At 40.7% G+C, this 12,141-nt stretch overlaps 1 protein-coding gene across 6 annotated transcripts in view; it reads left to right on the forward strand.

Moving 5' to 3' along the window:
• ACTR1A (actin related protein 1A) overlaps window positions 1-12,141 on the forward strand; it is a 36,795-nt gene that overhangs the window by 16,753 nt on the left and 7,901 nt on the right. For all 6 annotated transcript variants that reach the window (XR_013262817.1, XR_013262818.1, XR_013262815.1 and 3 more), the window contains exons 6-10: window positions 114-330; window positions 1,357-1,449; window positions 5,325-5,499; window positions 7,929-7,990; window positions 9,787-9,827. Coding sequence is in view for 1 of the 6 variants with exons in the window: in XM_077455312.1 (XP_077311438.1) it covers window positions 114-330; window positions 1,357-1,449; window positions 5,325-5,499; window positions 7,929-7,990; window positions 9,787-9,827 (588 nt within the window). In the remaining 5 variants the exon portion in view is untranslated. The remainder of the gene's footprint in view (window positions 1-113; window positions 331-1,356; window positions 1,450-5,324; window positions 5,500-7,928; window positions 7,991-9,786; window positions 9,828-12,141) is intronic.

Consider the following 12,141-nt stretch of genomic DNA (forward strand, 5'->3'; position numbering starts at 1 on the left):
TACATCTAAGTCTTGTGTTTAGACACTATTTTCTTATCCCAGAGTTCAGCTGTAGAAAAAAAAAACTTTTATTTGTTTCACAAAAGAAAATAACCCACTTTTCCTTTATCCAGCTATGCCACAGGGAGAACAACGGGTGTGGTTCTAGACTCTGGAGATGGAGTAACACACGCAGTGCCAATTTATGAGGGCTTTGCCATGCCTCATTCCATCATGAGGATTGACATTGCTGGCCGAGACGTCTCCCGCTTCCTCCGGCTGTACCTGCGGAAGGAGGGCTACGACTTCCATACCTCAGCAGAGTTTGAAATAGTCAAAACTATCAAAGAGGTTTGTAGTGCTTTTCTTTCTGAGTTGTGGAAAAGTGACAAGTTGAATATGAGTTTGCATTTGAAACAGTTGACACTTCCATGAACTTTATAGGGTACATGGGTATTTCCCACTGAAGGTCTACCGGATTGAATATCCATTTTTATAGATTGTCAGGCTCCATATTAGAAGGTAAACTTGGTGCTTGCCGCACACAAATATGTGCCCTTTTGGTGCTTGGCGCCGAAGGGCTGTATATTTGTGTGAATTGCTGCCCAAACAGGTTTGCTGAGAGTGCGACAGTTACCGGCACCTAACCCAAGTTTTCGGTTCACGTTAAAGCCAATCACGGCGGTCACGTGCTCTTAAGCCCTGCCCCTTGGCGTCATAAATCTCTTAAATGGCCAAGAGGCTCCGGCGTGAAAAGGTTAATTAACTTACTACATTTGAAACAAATTTCAAGTTTAAAGCTGAATTCCAGGCTTACCTTCAGTCTTATACAGTTGAACAGGCTCCTCTTCTGTACTGAAATTTCTCATTTTGATTTTTACGGCACACTGTGAGCTTCTCCAAAAAAAATGTTAATGCCACTTTTCCAGCACAAGTTATATTGCAAAGTAACGATTACCTCTTTTGTTCATTGTATCTGTACAGTTGTGACAAACTAAGCCCAAATGTCTTTTTCGTAAAAGATGCTTGTGAACAGGCCGTGTCCATGATCTAGCACATTGCTATGGTGCCCGGACTATAACAGCTTGGTTAAAGACCCATTCTAATCATTAAAATGTTTCATTTGAACCGATATTCAGTAGGCAAGCTGCCTTCTGTTTGAAGTCCTGATGTTTTTCTTAGGCAGCTAGCAGTCAAAGATGAATCTGTGTAGTGAAGTGTTTCTTACATTAGATTAGTAGTTCACTGATTTTATTCTTTTTTGCTTGGGTTGCTTTTTTAATCAATATGTTTGTTATACATTTGGTACCTATTTTTTAAAGTCAGAATTTTGTACCCAAATGTTTATAAATGATTGTTCTTATTTGTTCTGTGTAGCGTGCGTGTTATCTGTCCATAAATCCACAAAAAGATGAGACACTGGAGACAGAGAAGGCCCAGTATTACTTGCCTGATGGAAGCACAATTGAGGTATGTACCCAAGCAATGGACTAGAGACTTGTCAGCCAAAATTAGCTGAATCGTGCATTTTGGAAATATGAACATACTACTCTTATTTTCTAGACAGAACTCACACCTACTTTACCTTATACACATATACCTTTATACTTACTTGAGCCCCATTGCGATCCAGTGCTGTGCTTGGCTGCAGCGGCTCTCTCCTCTCACTTCCTGGTCTCAGAGGATTTTCTGTTCCCGCTGCTGTCAAGTCAAATCCTGTGATGGGGTTGGGGGTCTAATCACGCTGTCTGAGTATATGGAAGCAGTGTGGCTCAGAATAGAGCCTGGAGGAGGGCCCCCATGGCAAGCGGCTTGGTATGGGTGCACCTTTTAGAGGAGGAGCCAGGAGTGCCAGTACTGGAGAAGAGGAGGTTCAGGGCCAGTAACATATTACAGCGCACACATTCAAGAATGACATTTCCAGCAGGCTAGTTAAAAACACCTGAACATATTCAAAAAAATACGGGGGTTTGGTCACACGATATGGTTATATAGTTCTAAGCCCACTTACTGCGTCAAAGTACCCCGAATTAGTGGGTCCTACCCTAGTAATAGAATGAAAGATCCTGTGTCTCAACCATGGGAGACAAACTCCTCTGTGGGAGAACTGAAGGGATTCCTCCTATACACTGGTGGCCACTAAATAAGAGGTAATGAAGAGGGGGAGGTGGGCTTAGCACTTTATAACCATATAGTGTGACCAAACCCCCCCCCCCCCCCCCCCCCCCCGGAGGGTCAGGGCCACTCTGTGCAATTGCTTTGCACAGAACAGGTAAGTATATCATGTTTGTTAGAAATAGGCTTTACTATCACTCTATAACTCTGGGTGTGACTGCTTTACTTTGTATCATTTTATTTATATATAATTTTTTTTTTTTTTTTTTTTTGTCGAGTTTAATTACAATGTATTTTACAGTGCTGTCTGCTTTTATTTAGGAACGCCACATATTAGGAGGTAAAAATGCAATTCATTTTATGTATTTTTTACAATAAAGGCAAACATAACCTACTTCAGTTTAGAGGTTTACAATGAGGTAAAGAAGTAATAGACCATTGAAGCTGAAAGAATGTTTGTTCGATGAAGAAAAGCATGACATGCAGCATATTTGGGGCAGACATGGTACAGTACATGTGACACAGTATGACTTAATGAAAACAGTGAGGTTGCAGTGAAGGGGAGGTGCATATTCCGGGGACCACAGAGCATCTACATTGTTTAAGACAGAGGGAACTAAGCAGGGGGTCACTCCAGTGGTTTCAGGCAAGTGAGCCAAGGCTACTGTTCATGCACGAGTGCTGGAGTGTGACAACTATCAGTCCCAAATTTTATTGTATTTAGAGGGACAACCCCTGTATGTGTGTGTGTGTGTGTGTCTGTGTCTGTTTTTTGTACGGAAGAATGGAATTTACGTCTACTAACCATGGTGGATTTGACTTTAAATCACTGGTAAAAAGGCTTGATTTAAATCGACTCCATTTAAAACATAATTAATAAAGAGCAACTGTCATCTCTGACCCGCTGCGGCTCCTCCTCTGACCCGCTGCGGCTCCTCCTCTGACCCGCTGCGGCTCCTCCTCTGACCCGCTGCGGCTCCTCCTCTGACCCGCTGTTGACTCACCGGCAGTCCCATTCACTTTAATGGGATGGCTGTTGATGGGGCAGTGCCTCAACAAGGTGAGGGAGGTGGTGGCAGCAGGTGAGTGGATGCCCGCTAACAGGCGCTGCCATGATGGATTTGAAATGACAGGTGCTCTTTAAATGTAAGGACTCATTCTTGCTGGTAGTTAGAATCCTTAACTACTTAAACCCCGAACCATTTTTCTGGTTTAAGACCAGAGGACTTTTTGCGATTCGGCACTGCGACGCTTTAACTGACAATTGCGTGGTCGGGCAGCGTGGCTTCCAAACAAAATTGACGTCCTTTTTTTTCCCCACAAATAGAGCTTTCTTTTGATGATATTTGATCACCTCTGCGGTTTTTATTTTTTGCGCTATAAACAAAAAAAGCAACAATTTTGAAGAAGAAACGCATTTTTTACTTTTTGTTATAATAAATATCATAAAGTGTGACCAAACCACATTTTTTTTTTTTTTTTTTCCCCTCAGTTTAGGCTGATACGTATTCTTCTACATATTTTTGGTAAAAAAAAAAAAATGCAATAAGCGATTGGTTGGTGCAAAAGTTATAGTGTATACAAAATAGGGGATAGTTTTATGGCATTTTTATTAATATTTTTTTTTTTTACTAGTAATGGCGGCAATCAGCGATTTTTTTTTTTATTTTTATTTTTTTTATTTTGTGACTGCAACATTATGGCGGACGCATCTGACATTTTTTTTGGGTCCATTGTCATTTATACAGCAATCAGTGCTATTTAAATGCACTGATTCCTGTGTAAATTACACTGGGAGTGAAGGGGTTAACCACTAGTGGGCAGTGTAGGGGTTAAGTGTGTCCTGGGGCGTGTTTCTAACTGTGGGGGAGTGGCTGTGATTTATGGAACACTGATCTCTGCCCCAATCACAGGGAGCAGAGATCAGTGTCACTTGTTCCTAGGCAGAACGGGAGATGCTGTTTACATCGGCATCTCCCCGTTCCCCCTCCCTGTGAGACGATCGCGGGTGTCCCCGTGGCGATAGTCTGCGGGAGCCGCGGTCGGACTCATGGGGGTCCCGACCGGCGCACGCACCCGATGGCACGGGGGCAATTTTGAATGGACATACCTGTATGCCAGTTTGCCTGCCCGTGCCATTCTGCCGACATACATCGTCGTGCGTCGGTCGGGAAGCGGTTAATATTTGCAAACAAAATTAAGGTTTCCTATTTAGAATAACAAGCTGTCGGGTTAGTAAAACAGTGGTATCAAAACTGATTTTAGGTTAATCACACACAGTTGAAGAACTACTCAAATTATTTAATTTAATTAAAAGAATAACATCGCCAGTGCATATTATCTCAGCTTGCAGAGCTTGGATTCATTGAGTTTACCAAAAATGTAAATATTGCAGAATATACAGCCTTGTGCTACATAAGCTCCATTTCATGCTGAATAAACTAAATTATTAATGTATCTTTAGATACATTTTTATTCCAAAAGCATTTTAACAAAACAAATTACTGGTAGATAAAAAAAAAAAAAGAAAACCCGATTTTCTTTATTTTATTTTTTTTAATCCACCCTGCTACTAACCATGATTGAAGTGTAGAGGAAGTGCCTCCCAGTTACATGCAATCACTTTCCTTGCACTACAGAGGGTTACATACAAGTATACTGTCAGGTATTTGTCAGGATCAGGAAAAAGACCAAGCAAACATTGACTTGGGTCAACGGGGAACCATAGATTCTCCCTTTTTTTTTTTTTTTTTTTTTTTTGTGGTATGCAGGTATTCGCTGGTGCTTGCATGGTTCCGTACATATATAAAACCCTGGTGGCCATGTGCATGAGCCCTCAGCGTTTTGTCCCAGCCAAATGAGCAAAGTCCTGCTTCCTCTTCTCTTATAGTTTTATTTTTACCTAGGAAGAAAAGCAAGCCTTTCATATGACTTTTATGTTCCTATTAATTCTTTCAATAGATGCCCTTGTAACCTAATAAAAAATCAGTTCTAGATGACATAACATGACAGTGGGGTATTTGTTTCAGAATTGCATAGACATTCTGATCAGTTCCACGCTGTCCTTTATACAGATCACAAGGCATTCTGGGATAGCTGTGCTGCGTGACTCACCATTGTGTGTGATCATGGGGTGTGGTAGACAAGTAGTGCCAACGTTTTATGAATGTGTCAGATGTTGCAGCTTCTGTTGTCTTGTTAATTTTCCAGATGTTTCCTCTTCTATGTAGATTGGCCCAGCCCGATTCCGGGCACCTGAGCTGCTGTTCCGACCAGATCTTATTGGAGAGGAGTGTGAAGGAATTCATGAAGTTTTAGTATTTGCCATCCAGAAGTCAGACATGGATCTAAGGCGGACTTTGTTCTCCAACATAGTGCTCTCTGGAGGATCCACCTTATTTAAAGGTGCTGACCATCATGATTTTTTTTTTTTCTACATCTTTAGAAAGTTTGGATGCATCTCATGATTTGCACTGGCATATTTGTTTGTTTTGTATCTGGTCATTTTTGTTGAAAAGTTTTCATTTTTCCAAATAAAGAAAGAAATAACATTGACCAGAAAGTAAAAAAGAAAACCAAAAAACAGAAACAAGTTGAAATTGGCACAGAAACATTGTGCATTTCAAATTGTCAGAATGCATACAATAGTAACTCGGCAGATATGCAAGAGTCATCATAAACCCCCAGCCTGTGGACTGAGCAAGCTACGCATGCATAACCACAGGTATACAATTGTGAAAGTCTAATCTGTCGGTGCCTGGCAGAGCAAAGCATCCCGCACTGGCATATTCTAATCATGTAGTCTATGTACATCATTTATTACTGGATGTATACTTAAAGTTGTTAAGCCACTTGTATAAAATGCTCCATCCCCTCTGTATTTGAACAATAAGTTCCCCTTTGTTTGTGTCATGAATATGGTTATCTGTACTGATAACACACTTTCCTCTTGGGGGGGGTCTGGGGTAGGTTGGGGGGGGGGGAGCACTGCCAATGACATCAGCTGGAGAGGAGAGACCGAGCGGAGGAGGCACAGGGATCCAATGTGTTATCTGTACAAAGCATATTTCAGATAAAACAGACACAGGGGAACTTCTTGCTCTAATACAAAGGGGATAGGAGCTTTTCAGGTTAAGTATGAGAGCCGAGCAGACAATCGCAGAGGAGAGAAGCGGACATTATCAAATGGCTATTGTAGGAGATACAGAGGGATAAATTAAGAATGCTGCTAATTGCACGTTAAAGGGACAGGAACAGCATTTATTTTTATTTTTTATTTTTTTTAGGTTAACAAACACTTTAAGGCCTCAATTACACCAGGTGCAGTGGGATGCATTTTTAACTGAGCTCCATAGACATAGGCTTTTTATGTACATAATTTATTACTGGAGGCATCCTTAAAGTACTTAAACCCAGCATTTCAGTGTTGGATTAGATTTCATGCATGAAGAGCATATTGCTTGCTGTGGTTGTCTCGCAGTAGAATTGGCTCTTCTTATGTAGCAGCCTCCTCTGAAGTAGATCGGCAGTAGGAAAGGTGTCACAACCCCACCCCCCCTATTGGCTACTGCTTTCCTTTTTTATGAATATAGACAGGGGTAAAACTTATATCATTTTACATTGTTCGGGATGACATCTGATGACAGAATGGTGTGGGGCAGACAGTGGAGGATGAGTCGCTGTACAGAGCTAATTCCAAGGCTAACATCTTATTCTTTTACTTTTAAATAACATTTATTCTGAATAGTCTTTATTTTTATTAAATTGTATGTAAACCCTCACATATAACCAGTGAAGTGAACTGCCTCAGATGATACAGAGGTGAAACAAATCTCCCTACATAAGTTTTGCATGTATATCTGCTGTCTTCAGCTTTATATATTCTTTAGAAAGTTCAGAACATGTTCGATTTTCTCTTCATGGGTAGCATTGCTGTGAAGCCTGGGCATGCAGCCAAGACAGGTGATTGGAGGAAAGGCACACACCCCCTTTCCTCATAGGTAGAGACTTTCAGAACTGTTTGTTGAATGGTTCAGCACTCTGCTAATCTATTGCATCCTCCCCAACACAAAACTCAGGTTGCTTTTATAACTCCTGACAAGTTTTCTGTCAACTGATATCAGGCTGATAACAGAAGAACAGAGCAGGAGACAGGTACAGGACATAGGGCTTTGAAGAGAGATAAGAAAACACTGCAGATATGTGCCCAGCTCAAATTTCATGAATTGGGTTTACATCCACTTTAAGTTTAGCCATAAATGTATTCCTTGACAAAACTAAAAACCCATACCCCAGCTGTTCATGCTATAGTGGCCGGGCACAATCTTTGTATCTTACAGCTTCCTGGGTGCAGTCAGCCAGCCTAACATTAGCATAGTAACGTAGAGGACAGTGTACTACAGGGAAAGATGGATGGTTGGAACCCGGGTCCTGTCAGCCAGCCTAACACAGACTTTACATCATTTGTCTATGCTGGATAGATGCACAGAGAAGGCATTGTACTTTAGAAGGAGATGGGAGGGGGGTTGGGACCTTGCTACTGTCAGCCAGTATAACACAGACCCTACATCATCAGGGCTTTTTTGCATAGTAACACATGAAGGAAAGCGTCCTGCGGGGAAGGATGGGTGTTTGAGACCTCAGTCCTGTCAGCCAGCCTAACACCCTACAAACAGTGCTACCTGAATTCTCCAAGTTCATAGGGTACCCATGCAGTTTCCGATTTGGATTTCCCATTTACTGTGTATGTGATGAACTCAGCATTAGCATTGAAGGTCAAATGAGGCAACTTGTATCCAGTGTACTTACACTGATCCGTACATTTTTTTTTCCAGGTTTCGGGGACCGACTTCTGAGTGAAGTAAAAAAATTAGCACCGAAAGATGTAAAAATAAGGGTATGATTTTTATTATTCATTTGTTTGTTGTTTTTGTCTCTGTTGTGTTAGTGGAGTGGAGAAGTGTTGGAATCACTCTGTGTCCACTTTGGGTAGATTTTGCTCATTTTCTGTGGCTTGGATAGCAAGTGAGAGGGAATCTCTATAGTGGGGAACGTAGACTGCAAAGAAAAACCTGTTTTGGCTTTCTAAACCTTCGACATGCATTCAAAACTAAAAGACAAAGCGGTATTATTGTTAAAAGATCATTTCTTCTTTTGTAAGATGTTACACCCATATTCAGGGTGTTGCATGTTATAAATGCACCGACCCCCCCCCCCCCCCCCCTGCGCGCCCACCCGGCTGCATCCCTCATTCGCAATCCTCTGTGAATGTGGACAACTACAAGGTCCGGCAGCCTTTGTGGATGTCTGTTTGTAGTTTTCAATGAACTACCCTGGGGCTGTGGGTGCCGTAGTAGTTCATTGAGTCTTCGTGTCAGAATGTATCGGCTTGCTCAGACGAGGTACAAGCAAGCCGGTACACTGACAGATCTGCAGGAGACCTGCATGGCATCTGCGATTTGCTGATCACTGCTGCAGTGCTTTACAGGATCCCTAAACAAAAAATAATAAATGCACTTTTTTTACCTGCCAAAATGTGCATTTATTATTTTTTGCCAAAAGGTGAACTTCATGGGGGGGGGAGCCATATATCCTGGTTTTATCCCCTGCCTACAGAGGAAAAGTAATGTCCTCATGTACAAGAAGCTGCCACTTTATTCTAAGCCTATTATCTTTAGGAGATGGACTCAATGGACCTTTATTTTCATTCCCCACCACTTGTTCACGTTTTGTAGATAGCCACACAGGTAGCTTAATCACATTATGACATGTAAACCAATCAGCCGCGAGATTATCGAGGTTCCCTACAAGACATGAACTATTAGTAGGCTCAAAGACCGATGCAGAGTTCTAAAAGCAAATTTTGACAAAAATTAGTTTGTAGTTACATCGATTTTAAGTGCTCTGTCAGATTTATATTATTTGTACCCCCCCCCCCCCCTTTTCACCTCCTGTGTGGTTATCTAGACAGGAAGTGAAGGAATCTCTACACTAATTAGAAAGAAAGAACATAAATCCTCACATGTATGACTAGTTTAATGCTTCCTTTGCTTTAAAAAAAATAAAAATCCTGCTATTTGTGACTGTTAGAGATTTTCTCACTTCTTCTTTTAATAATGACTATAGAGGAAGAGAGATGAAATCTCATGTGGTCACAGTTAAACCATGGCAGCGTTCCTATTCCCCACCCTCTTCAAATTACGGTGGTTCTTTAAATGAGACTAGGGGTAAATTTAGCAGAAAAGGTGGAAGGTTTGCAAACCATAGGCTATTTGTACACTGGATTATAATTAAGGCTGGGTTCACACTAGTGCGAATTGGATGCGTTTTCCCGTATCCATTTTTGCATGACATGATACAGGAGATTGTAAGCGGCTCTCTATGGAGTCCTGTGCATCTTTGGCTCAGTTTCAGAGCTGAATTCAGGCAAAAATTTGGGACTGATTTGTCCCTGAAACGGATAACAGGGACGCATCGGACCCCTGCTGTGAGCCACATCCGTCAGCAGTGTGAACCCAACGTAAGGGTTTTAGTTATATAGAATGCAATTGATTTTTTGTAAAATGTTTTTTGGATTGTTTGGAATAAGGGGGTACTAGTAGTAACTGTACATACATTAAGAGGTATTTAACACTAGGTGATCATTTAGGATTGGCTTTTTAAAAGGTGTTTTATTTTTATTTTTTTGTCTAGATATCTGCTCCTCAAGAACGATTATATTCTACATGGATTGGGTAGGTCATTTTTTGTTTTTCATGTGATATTTTTTATTTTTATTTTTTTATTATTGAGGAAAAATTATTAAATAATGGCAAGAGTTGGAACAGAAAATCATTCTTGCATAAAATAACATACCAGAGAATTGGGGGGAGGGGGGGGTAGGAGCGTAAGTGTTAGGATAGCAAGGGGACACACTCTCTAGGTTTTTATTTATTTATTTTTTAATGTTATGTTATTTAACTTCTAATGCAAAAATGTACACAGTCTTTGATTACATTTTTTTTTACCCTGTGGTAATGCACTTATTCAGTACATGCTTAGTTTAAATTGCTTAGCTTTTGTGACAGGTTTTCTTTGACCCTGACTTCTTTACCTTTTTAATTGCACACCACAAAGAAATGTATAAATGATCCATGAGATCTCTTTAGGCCCCTTCCACACGGGACTGGCTCTGTTTCGGTCTGCTTGCTCAGTGGGTGATCTGTCCGCTGATTCCCCGCTAAACAGGCAGATGGCTGGTCCCTGTCTGCACTGCTTAAGCAGAGTGGAGACAGGCACAGCCCGCTCTCCTCTATGGATGGCAAATCAGATCAGATGGCAGTCGGGTGTAAACAGACAGGCAGTCTGTTTACACCCGACTGCCATCTGATCTGATTTGCCAGACAGATGGGGAACAATCCCCATCTGTGTATTTTTTAGCAGATGGGGTCAGATCGGATGTCGGTGGGTGTAAATGGACACATGGCCGTTGACATCCACCATTACTTAGAGGAGACTTAAGGGTCAGATCGAGTCCACCTAAAAAAGGGATGTGAAAGCCTATGTGAATTGTTGCACAGATACTGCTACTCCTCTTACAATACATCAAATGCGTGCAGATGCAGTCATGGCTGAATTATAGTTCTGTCCCTTGGATCCTAAATATTAGTGAATATTAGAGCTGCACAATTAATCATTAAAGAATCAAGATCACGATTCTACCCCCCTCCCGATCTTACAAAAGCATTTCCTCAAATCAGTGTAGAGTTTCCTGCTCAAGCCGACGGCTGTCAAAAAAAAAGACCGCCTTAAAAGTTTCTCATAACATTGCTTAGGCAGAGATAAAGAGAAAACATTGTAACATATAGTTATTTTAGATCAAAGGGGTGACCTTCTGTCAGAAAATGGTTACACTGATCTTATTTACAGACACTTGTTGCTTACAAGTTAAAATCCAGTATTTTTTTGCTAGAAAGTTACTTAGAACCCCCAAATATTTTTTATATATATATATATATATATATATATATATATATATATATATATATATATATATATATATATATATATATATATATATATATATAATTTATTCACATTTACACTGTATTGGCACAGCAGTCTTTCAAAGGCAATTTTTTGGGGCAAAAATACACTTTAATGAATTAAAAAAAAACAACATGGTAAACTTGGCACAATTTTTTGTATAATGTGCAAGATGGTACACTGTGAGACTTGTGATCTTTATTCTAAGCAAAAAAAAAAGTATTTTAATTTTAGCCGGAATCCTGCAGTTTTAGTGCATATGTGTTCTGCTTTAGGTATAGAAGTACTTTAGAAGTGCTTTCAGGTAGAATTTTAAACAATCTAGCAAACCGAGTAAAGTATGAAAAGGTATAGAAAGCCACCATTATCGGCAGGTTATAACGCAGAGTAGCTGCATGCATGTGTTTATAGGGAAAGGCTTTACTGTGCTGAGAGCTCGCTCACCTTTTATCGGTTCCGTTGCCGGCAATGGGCTATGAATTTGTCATGTGATTTGGAACTGTCAAATCGCATGGCAAGTTGCACCGGTGTGAACGAGGGCTTAGAGTTAATTTTCTTTAGAAAGCAGCAGCCACTTGTGTGTGCATGATGCCCCCTACCAGTATGCAGCAGAGAAAGGACCCTTGCTCTTTTGAGTGGAAGCAATGGACTTTCCACAGAAGTTGAGTCAGTGCTAGAACTTTTTTCAGTCAGCTTTGATGACTGCAGAGCATTTTTAGGGTAGATTCAGTGGATGGCCCTGCTGACATCACTTGATTGAAAAATCGAAGGAGCCAGGCAAAAAACTGTCATCCAAAAAGCAGCTGCATCCAATCGGGGTAGGACTTACTCTTTGAAAAACAATAACCACAGCAGGAGATTCATCCATCTACACTGTTGGCCTGGATAGTGGAATCTTTTTTAGTTTGTGGTTTTATTTTTTTTTACCAGTGTATGGCCAGCTTGTGCACACCCATTGCCTTGATGCACTTGGAAGTATATTTCGTTGATTTGAACTGAAAGTTTAGTTGGTTTGAACTATAT

Source organism: Lithobates pipiens, unplaced genomic scaffold (genome assembly GCF_037356315.1).
Source record: "Lithobates pipiens isolate NorthernLeopardFrog02 unplaced genomic scaffold, aLitPip1_a1.2 Scaffold_25, whole genome shotgun sequence".
NCBI lineage: Eukaryota > Metazoa > Chordata > Amphibia > Anura > Ranidae > Lithobates > Lithobates pipiens.